The following is a 22445-nucleotide window of genomic DNA, read 5'->3' on the forward strand; positions in this document are numbered from 1 at the left end:
TTTAGATTAAGGAGCACAGCAATTGAACTGATGGTATTTTTTTTAATAAAATATCCTATCAGAGAGTTGAAAGATGATACTCAAAGTGCATTGTGCATGGGATGTACACATATTTGTCCAGCACAATTCAGGGAAATTTTAACTATAGGAAAAAAACCTCACAATTTTTAAAATGTATTGTAAAACAATCTCAAAATGATTGTCTCAAAAGTATTTTATTACTGCTTTTACCTTATCAAATGAATAACTTCATGTGGTAGTTGAACCATCACAAAAAAAAGTTTGTTTCTAATTGTTAAAACCTCAGATTCACCTCAATTTACAGAATCCAATTTTGCCTTTTGGAGGCAGCACTTTGGATCAGAAAACAACTTTGGAAGGAAAAAATCATTTCCTACTTCAGTTATTAGAGTGCTTTCACATAACATAGCTTGTGGAAAAAAACAAGTTCTTAAATAATTCTGACAGTCTGATGATGACTAAGTATCACAGTACCCTCTGTGCTCTTCCTGTTTTTAACTTGTGCTTAGAAAGAGAATTGGGATACTCACTACTTCAGAAAATTTATAATCTGCACGGATTACCAACTTTTGTACCTGAAATGAGCCTGAAAATACATAATTACCTCTCTTCCTTTCTTTTCTGCCCCTCATTCCACCAAGAATTATTTTTCTTTTTGTCCATAGTAAGTAACTGGCAAAGTGTTAACAAGTGAGACTGACAGGAATATTTTTCTTTTGGGATTCAGATGCATGAAGTATCAAATCCAAGAACCAGACATTTCTTGACATCCAGCCCTCTTGCCATTAGAGTCTACCAAATTATGGTTGATAGGACATAATGTACCAAGTGCATTACCAGAAAAGTATTGACTCCAACAGAAATAATTCAAGCTGTTTGACCCTTCTCCTAGGAAAAACATCTTTGTTTTCATTTGAATACATGAAGCCACATTTAAGTTACTCACAGAATTTTTGTCAAGTTCCCCATCAGCCAGAACAGTCTCCATGCTGAAAGAGCGTGTTGTGTCTCTCCTTCAGCTACAGTTCTTCCATCCTGCCAGTCAATGTCCTGGAGAGAAAACAAAACAAAACAAAAAGTAACGCCCAGTGTCTGAAATCTATTAAAAATCTCTCACATTCTCTCTTAAAAGAACAAAGAGTCTTCTCCTGTATGCCCTCTGTATTACAAGGTTCCTTGCAAAATGCACACACTACCTATAAAACTCAGCCTTTTAGGAGTGAAAGGAGAGGTCAGCTTCTGAAAAAATGGCCAAAACAAAAGCTATTCCAGCCTTTACATTTAGTCACACTTGCAACAAATGAGGTAGAACTGCAAAAACATAAGAAAAAAAAAAAAAAGATAGCTAGATAGAGGGAAATCCTTCGTTTTTCCCTTGTATTTTTCCTTCATTCCAGACATCATCAGCAGCACAGGAGCTGTTCTGGAATAGCAGAGATAAAGAGCTTCTCAGATTAACTTTGGAAACAGCCACTTTGATTTCGTGGAACCACAACAGAGAAATTAAATTATTCAAGCCAGCCAGCCCCTCTGTGGCACGCCTGGGCATTCAGCTCATGGTCACTGCCCTGGAATCAGGCAAACAATGCCTCATTCTCTTGATACTTCCTATTTACTTCTCTGATAGAGAACAAAAGCTATTAAAAAAAAACAAAAAAAAAAACAACCTCAGTACTACACCACGTTTGAAGTCAACGGTGAGACCGGAAAGAGATTTGGAAACAGAACTCAGTGGGAAGGCTTAATCATGTGCTTAGTGGGTTCAAAAAGGGAAGCAGATGAAGATGGGATGAGCGCAGAGATGCCCACCTCTACCCACCGCTCTGCCCCTCTTTCCATGGCCTCAGAGAAGAGACAGAAGCAGAAGTGAGGGCTGCAAGACAGCCCATACAGAATAGAGGAAGTCAACATCCCACAGGAGAACAACCAGCTGTCCCAGCAGCCTCAAAGCACATTCACAACGTCTGCCCTCTTGCCAAAGCAAGCAGTCAGCAGGGTATTAGCCCAAGGACATTTTCTTCTTCCTTTCTAAGAAAGGCTGGGCAGGAAGAAGCTGAGTCAGAAGCCAGATGCTGAACATTTGGGCAAGAAGAGGAGCATGAAGAAGATGGAATTTTCTTTAAGCTACAGTATCAGCATATTGTGTTTGGGTATACATGAAGCTGCAGCTTCAGCTCAAGCAGAAGGAGTAACTGAGCAGAGAGGAAGGTGGTCCCACAGCCTTCTGGGAGCTGGAGGCTGCAGGAGGATGGAGAGAGAGATGGGAAAAGAGGAGTGGGGAGAGCACACCAACCTGGCTGTGCAGCTCCAAGCCTGCCTTGGGAAATACACACTCGTGGAAGAAAATCTCACTAGAAAGAACGAGTATTTGTTCAACTATTCCATTATTACCATAGTTTTTGTTCTTGTATTACATAAAGCACATTAGAATTAAAACTCCCTTAGGCAGAACAAATAGAATTAACACACTATAGCAAATTGAAATACTAAATTACCATAACATACGCCATTGAAACACAAAAGAAAGTGATAACTCTTTTAAACAAAGTCATAGTCTGCCATTGTGCTTAAGAAATTGCAAAGTTATTGTTCTCCATGACTCAGTTCAAGAACCAAGGAAGACCTTATTGATGTACCTCAGCAAGTTCTGAGATGACACGTAACTGGGAAGTGTATACCTGGATGTTCTCATTTAAATTAAAAACACTATCCATTGGAAAGGAGATTATTATAAGGGATTAACTGCCATTACTGAGGTGAAAGACAACGTTACCACGGGCAGAACTTACCCCACCGCTTTACTTCCAGGAGCAGCCGGGGTGCAGACCACCGAGGCACAACCGCTTCACGCTCCTGCAGGCCGCCCCTTTTCATCTCTTCACCCCACACCCATTTGGGGCTCTATTATTAGAAGGCTATTCAACAGCACCAGGATGGCTGCACACACATTCAATTTACGGAAACACTAAGCACTCTCAAAGGAGGATGAAAAAGGAGTGACACTACAAACAGATATACACACTGATACCTAAAGCAGTTAGTCAGCTGTCGGAGTTGCATGAACTCGCTGCCACACTCAGTTATCCAAATAAACAGATCTTTTCTGACATTGGAACATTCACCCTAAAGCTGTTTTAAACAGATCTCTATTTTTACCAGATATCTTTGACTTATGATTTTTATTGGTAGCACTCCTGGTGCATTCTGGTTCTGTCTGTCCACAAAACTGCAACCCCTTCTTCATCTTCCCTCCTTTCAGTCCCAAAGGTGGTACCCATGACATCTACCCTAATATCCACTTCTTGGTATTTGCTGCCTTTTGTGGTGGCCAGGCAGCAGACAATCCAGCACAGCCCAGTGCACCACAGAGGAGTTACAGGGGAGAGAAGGCTTTGCCTGCCCACGTTGGAACAGTCGCAAGAATAGAGCAGGTGCAGGACTGGTAGAGGACTGCATTCCCCCACGCTGTTTCACAGATCAGCAGACAGTGGGCTACACTTATTTCTCTTGGCAAAACAGAGGCTGAAAATGTACAACATTGGTTCTGAATGTGCCAAAATAAATACCAAAAGCAGGAAAAGGGATCTCTAACAAAAGGATATTGCCAAAAAGGAAAATAAGTCCCAGCACTGAGAAGAAATTTATTTTGAAAATTACAGATTTTAGGACGAGGGAGATGTATTTTTCAGCTGCAGCCAGGTCACTGTGTGGGTGCTTCCAAGAGCAAGTGCAGTCTTTTCTACTTCAAACAACCCAAACATTAGGTTTGAAAATACAACCCCAATTTTAAATCACCACCTTCTTAGCTTTTGGGAGGCATTTATGATGTGCTTCTGCTGTTCTCATCATATACACCAACACTGACAATCTCTCTGTCAGGCTGGCCGGCTTGGGTTTTTTAATTTACAGATGTTTTCATTCTATAAATCACACCTCTTAAGAGATTAAACATTCAGAAGAGCTCACAAACTGAAATTGTTTCAAGATAAATATATGATGATAGCCCAGCTAATCCCGTTTCTTTTATAAACAACAGATACAAACAGGCATTTAGAAAGGCATTGCTCATTTTAAAGCAGCTGTAACAGTTGGACAAATCATGCTATAAAGCAAGCTATTTCTCTCCAACTGTGAAAATAATCTAGGGTGATTAGTTCAGAAGCATACATTTCAAGCAAAAAGGGAGATCCAACTTAGCACACAACCAACAACCTGTCATGCTAACACCTCTATTTCATTTCCATTGCTGTTTCATCAACGGACCGAGTTATTTGAATCTTTGCAGACTGTATATGATTTAGGTAGGTTTTAGCTTTGTCCTTAAATACTGTCACCTGCAGTCATCAGATATCCCATTTGCACTGTGCTGCTTCCTCATCTGCTGTAGTATCACGGTTTACACTGCAACACAGTAACTCGTAGACAAGTGCACAGCCCCGACTGTGACCCGCTAATGGGCCCCAGAGAGCGCTTGCTGAAATGGATACCGAGCACTGCTCTGGCCTGCCCAAGGGGGAAGTATTCTCCAGGGCTCTGACCTTAAAACAGACCTGCTAATCTGTTGGACACCTGCCTTCTTTCTTTAAGGTCTAGAATAAGTTACTGCACTTCAAACGCCCAAGATGGTTATCAGCTAACAGTACACTCTAAATTTTGTTATGATGACACGGATGTAATGACTTCAAAGATCAGTGTGGCAACAAACACAGACAGGCACACTAAAAAAAATGAAACCTAGCTGTTTGCATTGGCATCAGGAAGGGTAAGAATTGACCTAAGTCCTTTTTGCAGTCACAACAGCACCTGAGAAACACACCATGGGGAATCACTGAATCATTTAGGTTGGCAGTGCCCCTGAGCCAATCTGCTCCAACCTCTGCTCAGCAGGGACACTCAGAGCAGGGTGTCCAGGACCATGTCCATGTGAATTCTGAAGATGTGCAAGGAAGAGACTCCACAGCCTCTCTGAGCAGCTTTCTGCCAGTGCTCTGTTTCTTGGTGCTCAGAGGGAACCTCTTGTGCTCCAGTTTGTGCCCACTGGCTCTTGTCCTGGCACTGGGCACCCTGGAAAAAGCCTGGTTCCATCCTCTTTGAATCCTGCCTTCAGGATCACTAAGAGGTCTTTTTCTGGCTGAACAGTTCCAGCTCTTCCAGCTTTTTCCTCCTCTGAGGCCCTTTGCTGATCTCCAGTATGTCTATGCCTCTTTTGTACTGGGGAGCCCAGAACTGGACACAGCACTTCAAGTATGGCCTCAATGCTGAGTGGTAGGGAATAATTACCTCTCTTGACCAGCACTCTATTGCAGCCCAGAGCATCATTGTCCTCCTTTGCAACAAGGGCACATTGCTCCTTCACAGTAAATTTGGTGTCCACGAGGATCACCAGGTAGTCCCACATAAGCAGTTCTCAGCTGTGGTTATCAGTGGATTCAGTTCAGTAAAGCCTGTATGAAAGCTTAAAATAGTACCCCTGAGAACAGTATAGGTGCTTAAAAAAAATAATGATAAGTTTCTTAAAAATTAAAAGCTTATGGGAACAGGATAAGTTTTAAGAAATTCAAGAAGTCTAAATCCTAAATCTAACTAGGATAATCAAACTAAGGCTCCCAAATAATTCAAGTATCTTTCAGCAGCCATATGACAGGGAGAAGGCACTTTCAGTCTGGTCCATGCAGTGGGAGACATGCAGGAACACTGAACTCTGAAGAAGATATACATCTCCCATCTGAATGTCCGAAGTCAGTGCACCAGAAGAAATAGAGCACCCTGGAAGCAGCCTAAGACCACACACCAGCTCTTTCAGTTCATGAGTACGCACTGAGCACGCTCTATTAACAAGCTACAGATCGGGCCAGCTTCTTGCAGGTAACACAATGTCACCACATGCCAAGGACCGCATGTTTATTGAGAGCAGTTCCGAGAAAGCAGAAACTGAAGCTGAGTTACTGGTAAAAATGGCATCGGTCCACAGAGGTCAAAAGCGAGTAGAAGACCTTGTTAAAAAAAAATAAATCACATTTTCTTCAGCTACCAAAGTAAACATATTATGCATGCTAACAAGAATTTGTAAGAACTAGGGAGAGGTTTTACTCTGCAATTCTGTAAAAGAGAAATCTGAGAGCTGAATAAACCTTCCAGTTCCATGTCTCTTACTGTAAAGTCAGGCCAAATACAAATGCTTGACAAAGCCAGTGATAATCTAGGGGAAGTTGTACATGAGTAACTGCATGGTTAGCTCTGAACCACAATATTTAAATCCTCAAAGTTTAAACACCAAATTCAACAAATGCCTCACATGTGCCCCCCTCACATATATTGTGGCCATGTAATGTTTTAAGTCAACAAATACACTCTTTTGAAATGCTTCCTTCCACTGCCAGTTTCATCACCTGCCTTCTCATTTCCTGAATAAATAGCTCACGTGCAAAGAAACTCTTTCCTCTGTTTCTCTATTGCTGTTTTCAGAAGGAAGAAAACAGGAAGGGTGAAACACTTAAGAAAGACTTGAAAAAATTCTCACCTAGAAAAAACTTGAAAAGTAGATGTATAGTTCTGATAGTTCAGCTATACTTTGTTAGTGGTAGATTACAATGAATGCCAAGAAAAGGATACCAACCTTCTGAACAGCCACTGCAACTTTAATGAATTACAACCTTAAATAGGCATCCCACAGGCAAACTTATTTTGGTAAAACAATGCTAACATCCTCTCAGAGCTTATGTCAGGTATTCTGGAACCCTTTTGCCATTCATGTACACTTCAAAGCTCCCCAGCCTGTCCTAGTTTTCATGATGCACATTTTGCATGATTGCTCCCAACATTCAAAGGAATTGTTGGTCTCAGTGGTAAAAATGGCTATTTCTTTGCATAAGGGTGTCTAGTTATCGAAGCATTAGTCCCATTGCTTCCTCAAGGCAGTTTTATCGAGGGCTAAATCTAGTTTTTGAACATAAGAATGAAAGGCAATATTATTAGTATTTCTGCACTTACTAAAATTGAAACAGAGACCATCTATGAAACTTCATAAAATATCCAAAGGACTTGTCTGGCTTTGTTGTGATGATGTAGGAAAAGAAGACTGAATCACACCTTTCATAGGCAAATCCAGTACTTTATTTTTATCCCAAGATGCTGCAGTACCAACCAGCAAAATAACCAAGTGGACACCACACCGACCTTATAGCAGACACAGTTCTATCACTACTCATTGTTTAAAAGAGATTATGTTGCTCAAGGACAGCCTTTGTTTGAAGAAAAAAGATGCACTCTGACAAAGTGGTTAGACACCTTTCAAACTGTTTACCTTTCAGAACCCCACCCTGGGGCACACCGGCCTTGTGTTTCTCCTGCCCAAAGATGACAAGTTAGAAAATGTTTTAGGAGAGTGACAAGGTCAATCATTTTAATTTTAGGGAATCCTGCCTTTTTTTCTAACAGTGTTAGAAATTCTCATTCCCAACTATAAAGTTACTCCTAGTGCCAGACACACACATTAGCTACCCAACTCATGCTCATCTCCTTAGAGGCTTGCATTAGAAGCCAAGACACTCCCAGTAATACACCCTGCGCTGTGCTGAAGCCAGTTGGTACTTTCTATGTCTTCATATCTCTCATTCTGACACTTGTATGAGGCCGCAGCAGGACAACCCCTGTGGTCACAGCTGAACAGGTCTCCAAGCCAACCCGCCCTCCACGCTGGGCTGCTCTGGTGGCTGCTTTCAGAGTGGCCTGCATGTACAGGATGTGCTCCCAGCCCACCCCAGCCTCATTAGGACAAACTGCTTTACACAGTCACAGGCAGATGACTTCAGCAGGGCTAGGGCAAGTGACTTTTTACATGCCTCTCTGCTTATACATCCAGCACGGCAGCAGTACAGAGCTTCAGCCTCTGCCACGCCGCTTTGTGAAGACGTGGGCTATGCCTACAGCTGTAGACCCGTCCAACGCTGGCTGGAAACCAATGAGGAAACAAAAGGAGTCAAGTCATTGGAAAATAAAAGCAGTGTTTTTGTGAAAGGTTTTTCTGAAATGAAAAAGAAAGGTAAGTCAGCAGAGATGTTTGCATTGACAAGATGGATAGGCGACAGAATATTTCCTTCCGTTTCTGATGCCAAAGTCACCATTCTGATAAACAGAGACAGACCCGCGTTTCCTTTGCATGGAACTTTCCAAAACAAAATCCAACCTTGTTTCTCCTAAAAGGTATTTTTTTCCCCTTGACAGACATAACTGTTAGGTACAGAGCCAAAAATTAAAAAGACGGACACCTACTATTCCAAACCTATGAAAACTACTTTAATCATATTAAGTATAAGACTTGAAAAAGCCTCAACAAGGGGATGCTGTAAGTCTATTTTAATACTCCAAAAGAAACAGAATACTATTTTCAGTGATGAAATTCTCTAAACATCTCAGTTACAACACAATCATAGATACAGAACTATTTTACGGGTCATATGAAAGTCAAAAGTACCATCGACTTCATAAGGAATAAAGCTTCAAAGAAAACTATTCTGAGATGACATGCAATTAATTGCAAGGAATCACACAGACCCAATCAAACTAAAGCAAATTCAGATTAATACCACAGCCAGGAGTACCACCCTGCTCAAACTCAGAATATGCTAAACATACTCAACTTAAAAAGTAACCAAAAAACCCAAACATACACACATCCTTCCCAAAGAGCATAAATGTGGAAGGAATCAACTAGAAATGAATTACAGTATCATATATTCAGTTGTACACGAGGTCCTTCCCAGTAACTAGAGTAATTAACCAAAAAAGATACCAGTCTTTACTTTCCTTACTGCATTTCTTAACTAATAGTTGTCAGTGTTTGACTGTAGGCTCCTTAGAGCACAAACTATTTCTTTGTTCTGTATCTGTGCTATTAAACTCAATTTGATCCAAACGCATCAAGGCCTCTCAAGTTCAAAGCAATATAAACGGTAACTGTCGACTAATAAGAAAGTTAAGGGAAAATATCATCCTAATGCACATTACAGCAAAAAGAAGAAAATGAAATTCATAAAATGAATAATATTCCTCCAAAACTGAGTCAGTGTAAGGTTTTAACCTTTCCTCTGCGCTGTGTATTTTGCCACTTCTCAGAACTGAAAAGGATGACAAATCCACTTTAACACTTTCTTTAATAGATTTCTGTCCCTGTTAAAATAGAACTAAGTTTTACAAAAAGGAGATGAAGGGAGGGTAGTGAAAAAACCCTCAAAATGATGCTTAGTTGACTCACTAACACATGTGCAACAAGAGTATGATGGCTGTAACTCGGAGTGTGCTGCCATTTAACTACATTCATTTAGAAATACCACTGAACTACAGGCTTCCAAAAGTCCAACAGTGGTAAAGCTTTTTTTTCTTCTTTTTTTCTTTTTTCCCCCTTATTAGCAAGCACTGTTAAGGAATAGCTTTAATATGAAGAGAATAAAACAGACCATCTATCTTTCCTTGCCCAGAGCTACCCAACCTACCAGTACAGAACCGCCTTTCTACACCTAAGGACTTAGTTTAACCACGTCTCTGGATGCTGCTTTTAAGAACCATAAACTTCCAAGGGATTCCATTAAGATCAGCTATGATCCTAATTTCAGATCTAAAGTGAGACACACATAAGAGAAAATCAGTGAAAGATGTAAACCCTCTTTCATGCTTTTAGTCTCAACACAAATCTCAGCTGAGCTGTGCAGAGCTGCAATAGAGTTACATTGTGTGAAGGAGGTTTTCATGAGATGGATATCTGCAGTATTAAACATGGTGATTATTTCAAACAGGAACCTAATGTTCTCTGGTACAATTTAGTTTTCCATATCTTAGCAGCCGTGTCTCTTCTTGATATTAAAATAGAGTCAGTGACATAAGAGACGGCCTTCCTTTGGGTTTCTTTAAGCCAGTGCAAGAAGGTAGTTCCTACAATAGAATTTAAGAGCAAAAGGTCAGAGAAGTGCATGGCAAAAGGAAAAACCCTAGAAATTGTAACTTAAAGTAGCAGCAGTTCAAGCAAGCACTGATAGCATCTCGCTTACACATCATGGTTTATTAAGAAGCTTTAGAAAGTCTAATTTAGATTTCCGTTCTTTATGCCAAGTTTTTTTCCTTTGCTTAAATAAAATAAGTTCATGCACCTAACTTCTGGGTCTTTATGTGTCAGTGCTATCCTACCTGTTTGCGGTTTGGGATCTGTCATAGAGTTCTTCAGTTTTATTTTCTGTTGTGGAGTTTCTCTTTATTATTATTTTTAAAGTCATGAACAAATGTTTCAAATAGCCTGTGCACAGGTTTAGCAAGGACTAATGCTTTTAGTGTCAAAAATTCAAGTTTGTCTTTCTGAAGCAACTAAGCGACTTTCATATGGAAGTGCTTCATGAATGTCATACATCCTTTAGTGACAACATGAACTAAGAGCACTTAAACAATATAAGCTGGCTTTGTGGTTTAAGCCAGCAGGCACCTCCACGCCACACAGCTGTTCACTGTGGGATGGGGGAGAGAGTCAGAAAAAGGCAAAACTCACGGGCTGGGATAAAGACAGTTCAACAGGACAAAAATGGAAGAGCAAGCAACAATGCTAACAATAATTATAGTATATACAAAATAAGTGATGCAGCTGCTTACCACACTGTGCCATTCCAGACCTTGTCAAGTTACCCAGCTCTTAATTCTTGGACAGACCTCCTGTTTCCCTATTCACTTCTATCCATTAAATTGCCTGTTCCCCATGGAATTTCTTTAGGTGATGAGAAGTACTGAATCTTCCATGAAAGCAGTAACGGAAGAGATACAAGCATAATCAAATGACAACATACCTGCAATTCACAGTCTTCAGAAATCAACTTGATATTTCTCATCATCATCATAGAAACATCACAGAATGGCCTGGCTTGAAAATAACCACAATGATCACCCAGTTTCACTCCTCTGCTATGTGCAGGGTCACCAACCACCAGACCAGGCTGCTTAGAGCCACATCCAGCCTGGCCTTGAATGCCTGCAGGGATGGGGCATCCACAGCCTCCTTGGGCAACCTGTTCCAGTGTGTCACCACCCTCTGTGTGAAAAACTTCCTCCTAATATCTAACCTAAACCTCCCCTGTCTCAGTTTAAGACCACTCTCCCTTGTCCTATCACTATCCACCCTCGTGAACAGCCGTTCCCCCTCCTGTTTATATGCTCCCTTCAAGTACTGGAAGGCCACAATGAGGACTCCGCCGAGCCTTCTCTTCTGCAAGCTAAACAAGCCCAGTTCCCTCAACCTTTCCTCATAGGAGAGATGAATTCCTTTCTAATGCAAGTAAGGCAACTGCTCATATTGTTTACAACAAATAAGTACATAAAAAGAGTTTTTGCCAATGGAAGAATGCAAGTCTTTCAGAGGTCAAAGCCAATCCTTGAACAGTTAAATAGCAACAAGTAGCAACATTATCACAACATTATCAGAATACATTCGATGTCCTCCCTTAGGGGCTTATGCAGAAGACATTAAATACATTCAAGCAGAAAAGAAAGTATGTGCCGTGGTTGGGATAATAAGGTTCTGTCCCTTTACAGCCTGAGTGTGGTTGTAAGTTTGCTTTGTGCTGCACAACCAGGAAATGAAGCCTTGAGACTTCCTTGGAAGTTCTTTGAGATGCTCCAGAGAACAAAGCAAATAAAGAAAAGGAAGCATTTATTCAATTCAAGGCCCAAGGAATCTTGAATGGACAAGGAACCTCCTTCCTCCCTTCCATCTAGTCTACTCACCTAGTAGGAATTTGTTCTGCTATAAAATGGATTAACAGAGTCATCATTAATTAATTAGCTAGATAAGTAAAATAAGAACAACGTGGTCTGGGTTTTGAAAATATATCTTTCTGTTTAGGAGGCCAGGGACAGACTGAAGGCAAACAAACACCCAGACAGAAGGCTGCAATGCTTGTGTACTCCAGTAAAATCTGTTTTCATCAGTTCTCAATCAGTTTCTAATAGCATGTCATTGTTTAGTTTTATATAGAAAATTGCACCCACTACTGAGATAACATTAGCTTAACTACCAAGATAATATTAGCTTAAAGCAATTTGATACCTGTATCTCTGCCACAGCAGTTAACTACACCTGGAAGTGTCCCATTACACTTCATATTCCCTCAAGGGCACTCACACGTGTATTCTGAAGTCTAGCACCTAGGAGAAGAATAAAACACTAATTTCCATTCTTCATGATGCAAATTAATCTAGGTAGCAACAGCTAAGGTGTCAGAGACATAACTCAACAAGAAACGTGTGTCCCAAATTAGGCAGAGCTGAGCTTCCATTTCCTTGCATGTATACAATGTCTGACATTTATTTTCAAACACAGCACTGAGATGTCAGAAGAAGGAAAACCGAATGTATCCGTTTAGATTGCCTGCAGAGGCAGCTACATATCTGGAACCACACGTTTCCAATTATGAGCTATGCTAAAAGCGACAACTAGAAAATTGTAGCACCCTGCATTCTCACTCATTTACTGAGAGCCCAGACTGACTATTCAAAATCAGTGGTCAGAAATACAAACCTGTTGAGTTCAGCAGATACACTGTACTCTGATCTCTCTAAGATGTCTCATAACATGCTCTCTTTTTACCCCAAGTAGTCATGAAAAAGTACCTGTAATATTCATTTTAATGAAAGCAGCAAGCATGCAGAGCCCTTTATTCTCAAAACCAGCTTGGCATGTGTAACTTTTCCTATGAGAAAGTATTTCCTTCCTCCATTTTGCAGCCCTCAGCAGAACTCAGAAAGCGATGATCTGCCCACTCCTATTGATCACGACTTGGGGAAAAAAATAAACCAAGATAAATCAGTAGCTCTTAAAGCAATGTCATGTTCTACTTTCCCACAATAGCTTTCAGAAATTCTCTGATGTTCACAGATTCAGCTTTTATTTCTCATGTCTGGATTACCTGCTAGACACATGCAATATGGAATTACGATCTGGTTACTCCAGGAATGCTATTAACTTCATAAATTCCAGACTGTAAGTGAATGGCCTTTTGGACATTTCAATGCTGTTTAAAAGCACCAACTGTAAAATAACCAAGATGTTTACCCACCCAAACCACCTAACCAAGACAAACACACAAGTACTCAGTAATAAAAGCCTATTGCCATCCCCCACACCACGAGTTCTGTGCCAATACGTCATAAATAATGAGACTGACTGTTTGCAAACGCTGATAAGTATAATTAACCTTCACAACCCTGTCTCTGGCCTTGAACATTGAAGCCGAATTCATCTTGAAAACCAATTAAAATGCTAAGTAGTCTATACACTTTGGGACTAGAAAATGGCATACCGCATTCAACAAAAATATGAAAAGTACAATTGTCTCCTTAGCATCAAGGATTTATTGGTTATTTAAGCAAAAGTCTTAACTACATCATGCTTTCAAATAATTGAAGAACTCTTCAGATCTCCTTTAAAACCGCGAAACATGTAAGATTTATGCAGGGGTACAGATCTCCCATCTCAACAAAACTGAAGGTTTAACAAAAAATATACAGGCAAAGAAACAAAGGAAAGAGTTAAGTGCGTCACAAGGTTTGATGCTGCCTTTTTGTGCTTATCTGTAATGACAGACATCAGCTGTATCAATAAGGGCCAAGGGCTCGTTCTCAGCTCACACAGCATGCTCTGCACTTCATTTAGCCTTTAACTTCATTCTCCCCCAGCAGGGTGCCCTTCCTCATTCTGCCTTTTTAGAAATATATTAAAAAACAACATTTCAGAATGATGGAGTCTACTTGGAGATCACTTCTGTAATCCATCTAGCTTTAAGATAACAGAAACATGCCAAATCACATGCAGTCATCCATTTTCAAGAATATTTCTGAATGTGGCAGCATTCCAGTTTAGACAGTGCTCTAAGCTGATTACAAATGGTTCTGAAGTTTTAAAATATTCTACTAAATAACGGTAGGATTTTTTAGATCTTATTGAGACAAAAATATCTTTAAGATCTTTACAGTGGATGTCATATTTCCTCTAACAACATAAAACAAACATGTTGTCTTGCCATGAAATTCAGATGCTTGTGCATTTGCAGCTGTAGCTTAAGGCTTTTTTTCCAGTCCCTTAGTTTTGTCAAAGTTGAAGCAACATATATGTTATTCTATTACCACATCCCCAAATAATGAAGGGAATCAAAGATTATAGTCATATCCCTAAACAGTGAAGCAAACAGAAGCTTATAACAGACTGCTGCCCATACACTCACACGAGCATTTCAGAGTCTACAGACCTGACCAAGTATTATTTTGCATGTCAAAATACAAACACTGTCACAGGTGGGGAGCAAAAGCACTCTGTAGCTTTGCTTAAAAAACAAATCACTATCATTTCCTGCTTTCCATCCTTCATGACCTAAGCTCAAAATTCACATTATAAGATTTTAAACCAGGTATGAAATTCTGCTCATTTAGTAACATCACAACTTTTTCCATGCTATTCTGTATAGAAGGCTGCCACAATATGATCACAGAGGTAAAATCTGTATATCTTTATAGATGATTATTACATCTATTCCTTCACATTAATCATCACTGTTATTCACTCTGGTACTAATTAAATTCATGGTTGTTGTTGTTGTTTTTCCAGTTAAAACAGTAGGTAGAGACATAACTTTCTTGACTGAAAGAAAAGTAGGTAAGGTGATTTCTAATTCTGCAATGAACCTGAGCTGCTTATCAGCATTTAAAAGTTACTACTCTGTTCTACCATCAGAATATTGTTTCCACTGATCTGTGTGTATATCTAAGTAGTCCTCAATGCTGTCAAGTTATCCTTGACATCTAATGAGCGTACAGCTGTGCTGTAGATAGCAGCATTTTATGCAACTCACCTCTTTACCTTCAGTTAAATAGTGCAATACAAAGGATATACTGCAAGGCTGTTGCAAGAACCTTCAATTTAAGCATTTGCAGAACTTACTGTCCATAATAAGTATACAAGATGTATCAATTTGAAAAGCAAAACCTTGGTTCCTTCTCCACAGAGGAAGGAAGGACCTGCGCCTTGGTCTGATCGATCACAGAAATTTAGCTTACTACAGCTGAGGTAACATCCTTCAAAAGAGAGTCCCACAAACTGTTCCTGTGTATGTGATCTGAGCATCCTCAGACATCTCACTTCAGCTGACCAAAGCCAAAATGAGCTTTATGTGATGATCTAAGTCCTCAAGGTCTGCAGTGTGCCTGGAATCCTGGCACATACTTCCCAGAAAGCAGTGGCCTTCCCAGCAAACTGGAGTTTTGCAATGAACTCTCCAACTCCTTAAGTTGACTCTGGCCCACTGGCCACCAGCTTGCTATGCAGAGCCTCCTGGAAGCAGTCACTTTCTCCAAAAGGTGACTTCACACACCTCACAACACATACGGCACAAGCTTCACAAAAGTAAACTGTCACAGGAAGCGAAGAGCAGTTCAGTCCAAAAATCAAAACAAAAACCGAACATAACAAAAAGAAACAAGCAAACAAAGAAACAAGTCACACTTCCTTCCCTCCCTCCAAGACTTCACAGATAAAGAGATAAATTCAACAGTCACCTCAATGAAGACTCTGAACTATATTCAGAAATTCACGTTACGAGTGAAGAGGTTGCTTCTGCAACACATCCCCCAACATCTTCAAGAATTATGAATCACAACAGATGCTACTCATCCTTGGAGAGACAACCTAAGTATCTCAAGTCTGAATTTAAGACAGAAATATCCTCTAAGGCAACAGTTTACATTTCATTCACCCACAAGAATCTAACATTTCTTGTTGTTTTTTATCTCATGAAATTACATTGACTGTCACTGCTGGAATTGTAAGCATTACTTTTGAAACCCTCAAAAATGTCTACAATGAATAACAGCTGGGATTTGCGTGCCATGTCTCAGATGTTTCAGCTATCACTTCTGGACACTGTACATTCGGAGTAACATCAGTTCTCTGTCACTCGAGCTTCCTTTTCCTCTGCCGTCACTACCAGCACCAATGCTTTTGTACATGCTGTTTCTGCAAAAGGTCAGCTGCCAGACCACATTCCACATTCAGATGTAGAAGTAAAAAAATAAAAAACTCAGTCTGCAATCCATAGTTCTCAAGAATAACTATTGAGTTACCCTTTATACTATTAACCTAAGATGCAGCAAAGCCTTCCTGAAGTTTAAAACTAAAAGACTAAACTAACTAAAACTAAAACTAAAACAAAACTGAAAGACTCAAAGTTTCAAGAGCTCTAAGCCTCCCATTCCTACTCAGCAGTACCCAGAGATCATGTTGCTGACAAGTTACTGATCTTTTTCCAAAAGCAGAAAAAGCCATTGAGAAGTTTAATTTTTGAGCCGAATCTTCAGTAACCTGAAGAACAAACCACTGTTGAAAGCTCTGCTGAAGAACTTACAATATAATTGTTAAGTATTAACAGCCAAGATGGTATGAATTTCAGAGATCTAAAGAATTCTGTGCACATACTAAGAGAACGGAAGATGCCACAATTTATTATATAGAATAATTGAAGAACAGAGTTAAAAAGATATGCCAAAACCTATAAAAAAGTACTAAACTTGCATTTGTCAAAAACATGCTTCTTAAATGTGAAGCGGCACAATTTGTAACCTGTGAGCTGCAAGGCTGGCAGTGCCCAAATGACAGGTCCTCTACAAATGAAGAACAAACCAACCAACCTCATGCACCACAAGCCTCACTGCCTTACCTTCCTTCTTTACATAAAATAAAAGCATGTCTACCTGTTCCAAGCTGAGAACCAGTTGGAGTTGATGACAGGTGTGTCTGTGCACTCAGATTTATTTTCATCAGTTTTTCTCTAATTTTATAGGGCATCTTATTGCTTTTCATTCTGTTGTTTTGTTTTTTTGTTTTTTGTTTTAACCTTGCTTGGCAAGCATAAGTTTGCTATGTGGAGCTCCTTTACTTCAGTGAGGCTCTTTTTTTTAACGATAGGAGAATCTTTTCTAAAGAAAAACATTATTTTTGGTTGTTGATTTCAAAGATTGGTCTGAAGCTCTTACGCAGTAGCTTTGTGAGTTATTCAAATAAATAGAATCTGCACTTTGCTTTTAAATATCATACGCCTGAAGCTCGTTTATTCCCCTGAAGAGTTTCTACTACTGGCATTGTAACATAGCTGTTTGCACTGAGATTTATCCACTCTTGTCACAGCAGCACAGCCAGGGCAGTTGCATATAAATCCAATCTTGAATCACAGTATTATCTTGACAAACGCCAAGCAGCACATCCTCATAGGAAGGTATGCTTGGAGTCTTTAATTTAACTTACAAAGCATGCTTCGTGTGATATTGGCTTCTCTCCACAGGCACAAAGACTGCATTTTTATTCCTGATGGGATATTCATTTGATCACAAAAGAAACATCACAAAAATTGTAATTCCTGTGCAGGAGAAATGCAGTGCTACATGAGTCTTTCAGCCTCTAACAGATCAAAATGGTCCATCTAGTAACATTACAACATAAATTTTGAAGCCAGAATTACTGGCTTAGAATTGCAACTTCATGCATATTGTGCAAACTCAATTTAGATTTTTAAAGAGACGCGAATCAAAGCAAAGAGTTATCTCCAAAGTCTTCAATTTGCATCTTAGAGGTTATACAAATTTGCTTTGCTTACCCACACAAAAGCCTCATTTTTCCAAAGGAAGCTGCAAAGAATATGAAGGACTTCAGGTGCAGCCTGCCCCTACTGTTGTGCTTATTTGAAGGCCACGGCTCTGAACAGACGACTGTCAGTTCACAGAAAGGAATCTGTTTCTGATATATTACTAGTACTGCTCCTTTACACATGTAAATAGATACACTCCTGCATGCAAACTATGTTCTACAGGTTTAGCAAGTCCTTGCAGCCAGGCGGATGCTTCACAGGCATTGTCTGTTTGACAGGCAGATAGCACATACCACTGTCTCTATGTCACCTGCAAGCATACCACCTTAGAAAAAACAAAAACACAAGAATTCACGCTCACCTCAAACCAGTAGCCTTCCAAAGTGTCTGAATTATCCAGAGGGAATACAAGGTTATGATTGTTCCCTCTTCTAAAGCTATATCCTTCTGAAAACAGCTAAGGCCACCATTAGTCATATGGTGCCCAGAGATTGCAAGAAATGAGACAGAAATCTCCCTGCAGCCATTTAACCACAATCTGTGCAGGAGACCAAGTTCGAAGAAAGATGAGAAGTAATCAAAGAAATCAGAGCAGGCAGTTTAGATGGAACTACAGGAGAGAGTAGACAGGACATTCACCACAGGAATAAGCAGCAATCCCAGATGTCCTTTCCTAAATAAAACACTCAGAAGGCACTCAGCATCCTGCTCAGGCAGCAGGAGAGAAGCAAAACAGCCATCTCAACTCAGGCAGAGAATTGTCCACCAGGTGTGTGTGCAGCCACTGCATCAAGTGTAACTCTGCACTGACAAATGGTATTCCTCCATTTGTGACATACATGCTAGATCTACCTCAAGTATTAAACGTATCAGCCACCAGCAGCACGGGTAGGAGGGGAGTCACACTGTCTTGACCAACACTGCCTCAGTGAGGCTTTTACAGCTCTCCTCTATCCTCCACCTGTCCCCACCTCTGTCACTCACCTTTCATAACAGCTCCAAACAGAAAAGACAAAAAAGGTAACATGCCACAAAGGACAGAGCACTGTAATTTCTCACCATAAGCAAACAGCATGTCTTAGAGACTGGTATCTAGAGAACTGGAAGACACATAAATCTGAACACCAGCACTGATCCTGAAATTTCTTCTTGCACACCTCACACAAGACTTCTATGACTTCTGACACACACACCCCTCTCTTTCCCAAAGGTCTTCTGTATTAACTTCTGATGATGCATGCTGTTACTCAATCATACAACCCACAGTAACAAGATGTAACACGTTTTTGTGTTGAGGGACATGGTTTAATGAGTACTATAGGTGATAGGTGGATGGCTGGACTGGATGATCTTGAAGGTCTTTTCCAACCTTGGTGATTCCGTGATTCTGTTTTCAAAATTTGGAAAGAACCTGGTCTACTATACTCGGAATAACTGCATGTTGGCTGTACAGCGCATGTAACAATCCCAGGCATACTGGTTAAAGTCAAATTACCACTGCATTTGCCCCAGGTTTTAGCAGTGCAGCCAATAAACAGTGCTCCGCTACGTCAATGTCAGCTGAAAAGAGACCAATCTGTTAGAAATACTGAATTCTCACCCAGTCCATACCTGTTCCTGACTGGCACCCACAGAACTTCTCCTTTGCAATTTTTCTTCCCAATCCTACTAGCTATTATTTGAGTCTTCAGAAAGTCTTTTTTGGTTTAAGCTTTATTTTAACTCTGCTTCAGTTCATGCACAAATTTTGTTTCATCTAGACTTGAACCAAACAAAAAGTACTCAAAGATTAGTGACAATTATACACTAAAAGGAGTAACAGGTGTGTCCCTTTTTTTCAGTTCTTCACATATTCATCACACTAATATTTCATCTTGGGACCACTCCCATATTTTTAAGACCAGTACACTAGGAAAAGATAAAACTTTCCTTACTTACCACGCTCCACATACCATCATAACATCTCTGGATATTGTATTCTTCATTTCCACTTGGACTATACCTTGATTTAAAAAATCAAGTGTCTTCCAAGTACATACGTAGTCTTAGTCTTCCAGATGATATTACAATAACAACAAATCTTCAGTGTCCAATAACCTCTCAAGGAGTAGAACAGTAGCTTTTAAGGTTTGTAAAAAGCAGGCCCACAATGGCATTAGTCTTATACCCACCAACAGCTCAACTAACAGATTCTGAAAAATGTTTTGTGCAAGAAGGATAGATGGCATTCCTGCCTTTCCTATTACAAGGCATTTATAAACTAATTTATTTTTCATCATCTTGTGAAAAATTGAGGCAGAACAACTCTACTCTTTGTACAAGCCACGAGCCTTCTCACAGCAAAAGATGGCTGGTACCAGACCATCCCATCGTAAGGCAGTACATAAAGCATAAACCCCTTCTTCTGAAGCAGTACCTGGACGTCTATGCCTGCTTTTAGTATGGATCGTGCTACACCAGTTTTACTGCAGTTACACATGCCATATACTGAAACCAGTAACACCAACAGGCCTCCACAATATAAAGTTCACAGCTATCTTTTCGTGTTCTGTGCGAGTACTGACCTAACACGAAGTTGTTTTTTTTTTTTAATTTTTGATTTAAAAAGATGACAAAGACTTTATACTTCACAAATTTTATTCATCTTGACTGGAAAGACTTCCTGATACTTTGTTTTCATCAAGGAACCAACACAAAATGAATTACAACTCTTTTGGCCAGACTCCAAAAATGGACTTAACTGTGTTTTATTTGCTTGGGTAGGGCTTGTTTTTTCCCCCACAGAATCACAGAACTGTGGGGTTGAAAGGGATCTCTGGAGATCATCTAGTCCAACCTCCTGCAATGGCAGGCTCCCTACAGTAGGTTAGACAGGAAGATGTCCAGGCAGGCTTTGAGCATCTCCAGAGAAGATGGCACCACAACCTCTCTGGCCAGCTTGCTCCAGTGCTCTGCCACCCTCACAGTAAAGTTTTGTCTCAAGTTGTGATGGAACTTCTGTGTTCCACTATGTTAGGACCCATTGCCTCCTTTCCTGTTGCTGAGCACCACTGAAAAGAGCCTGGCCCCACTTAGCATCCACTCTGGGTATCTGCAACTGTTGATAACCCCCCTTCCCCCTCCCCAGTCTTCTATTATGCAGGTTGAACAGCCCCACATCCCTCAGCCTTTCCTCATAAGGGAGACGCTCATGGCCCCTCATCATCACTGATGCCATCCACTGGACTCTCTTCAGCAGTTCCTTGTCTTTCTTGAACTGGGGAGCCCAGAACTAGGCACAGCACTCCAGATGTGGCCTCACCAGGGCAGTGCAGAAGGGAAGATAACTTCCCTTAAACTTCAGATCATGCTCTTTTTAATGTACCCCCGGATACCATCGATCTTCTTAGCTCCAAGGGCACACAGTGCTGGCTCACAGCCAACCTGTTGTCCACTAGGACACCCAGCTCCTTCTCTGAAAGCTCTTTTCCAGCAGGTCAGCCCCTAATCTGTAGTGATGCATGCAATTGCTTTTTCCCCAGGTGTGGGATTCTACATTTTGCCTTTGTTGAACCTTGGTCAAATTCCTGTCCAGGTCTCCTGAATGGCAGCACAGCCTTCCAGTCAGTCACTGTTCTCAGCTTTTTGTCATGAGTGGTTTCTTTAGTTGGTTTGAGGGTTTGTTTTTTTTTTTTTGCTGTTGTTTTAATTACACAGGCTGTTATCAAGTGCAGTTGACAGAACTGACTAGCTGAGATACTAGAATCTATAAGAATGTCCATGACTAATTGGATTCATTTTAGATAATAAACTACACTGAAATTATTTGCATAAGTACTTTTAGTTCATTCACTATTATTAGATTCTTTAATTAACATATGGCAATTTTATAAAGCATACTGTGGGGTCGGGAAAAAAGAACAATAGTGACACGACTTCTAAAACAAGTATTGAGTAACCAAATTCCAACAGCAGCAAAGTTGGCACTGAAGACAAAGAGATTCATAGCATTATGCCAAAATCATCAAAAGCAGCAGCACTCACAAACTGGTAAATACACCAACATAGCTTGTGAAAGCACTCGTATACCTAATTTCTTCTCCCTTGTCACAGCCTTCTTTTTTTTTTTTCTGAGCACTTCAGAAGACAGTAGTTCTAACAATTTTATATCTGTGTGTAACTTTCAAACATGCACAAGCAGTAAAAAAAAAAACCAGCACTGGAAATGTGTTCAGAATATAACCTGTATTTGAATCACACGTTACATGCAGTACATTTGTCCAAAATGCAGAATGGTTGGTGTAAAAAGTTAACACAGAATTGAATCCAAAGTTTTCTGCAATACCTCCAAAAGCAGTCTCTGCTGCTTACAATAATGACCATCACGCAGTTTCCTAAATAAGTTCATACAGTAACAGGAAATACCATGGAGTTACATCTTGCACAGTTTCTTCAGACATTAAAACCCTGGGCAAGTGCATGGCAGAGTGGAAGTAATGCAGGTGCAACCTTTATTTGCACAGAAGTCCTGTGACTCTGTAAGAACTTCACCATGTGAAAGTAAGATTTAAAATTTAGAGCACAGAAGAAGTGACTTCTTCCAAAAAAGTGAAATTGTAAACACACAACACTTAGAGGAGAAGAAGTCCATTTCCAGTGTGCCCGGATGGCCCCATTGGCTTCATTCTGTTGGGCAGGACTGAAGCACAACAGAGCTTCCCCCGTCCATCAATCTGCAGGACCAGAGATACCATTTTCTCAGCAACTATTTGCAAAGCAGGGCAG

At 40.3% G+C, this 22445-nt stretch overlaps 1 protein-coding gene across 6 annotated transcripts in view; it reads right to left on the reverse strand.

Annotated features, from left to right (window-relative positions):
• Positions 1–12189, reverse strand: part of OSBPL8 (oxysterol binding protein like 8) — a 66152-nt gene extending 53963 nt beyond the window's left edge. For 2 of the 6 annotated variants that reach the window (XM_010708298.3, XM_010708292.3), the window contains exons 1-2: positions 12101–12189; positions 968–1071 (exon numbers count right to left, since the gene is read on the reverse strand). In XM_010708298.3, coding sequence (XP_010706600.1) covers positions 968–1009 — 42 coding nt within the window. In that variant the 5' untranslated portion in view covers positions 1010–1071; positions 12101–12189. Of the gene's footprint in view, positions 1–967; positions 1075–12100 lie in introns of those variants that run through there. The other 4 variants (XM_019613396.2, XM_019613390.2, XM_010708309.3 and 1 more) reach the window with 3 other exon arrangements.
• Positions 12190–22445: the final 10256 nt, after the last annotated feature.

The sequence above is a fragment of the Meleagris gallopavo genome, chromosome 1 (assembly GCF_000146605.3).
Source record: "Meleagris gallopavo isolate NT-WF06-2002-E0010 breed Aviagen turkey brand Nicholas breeding stock chromosome 1, Turkey_5.1, whole genome shotgun sequence".
Lineage (NCBI taxonomy): Eukaryota > Metazoa > Chordata > Aves > Galliformes > Phasianidae > Meleagris > Meleagris gallopavo.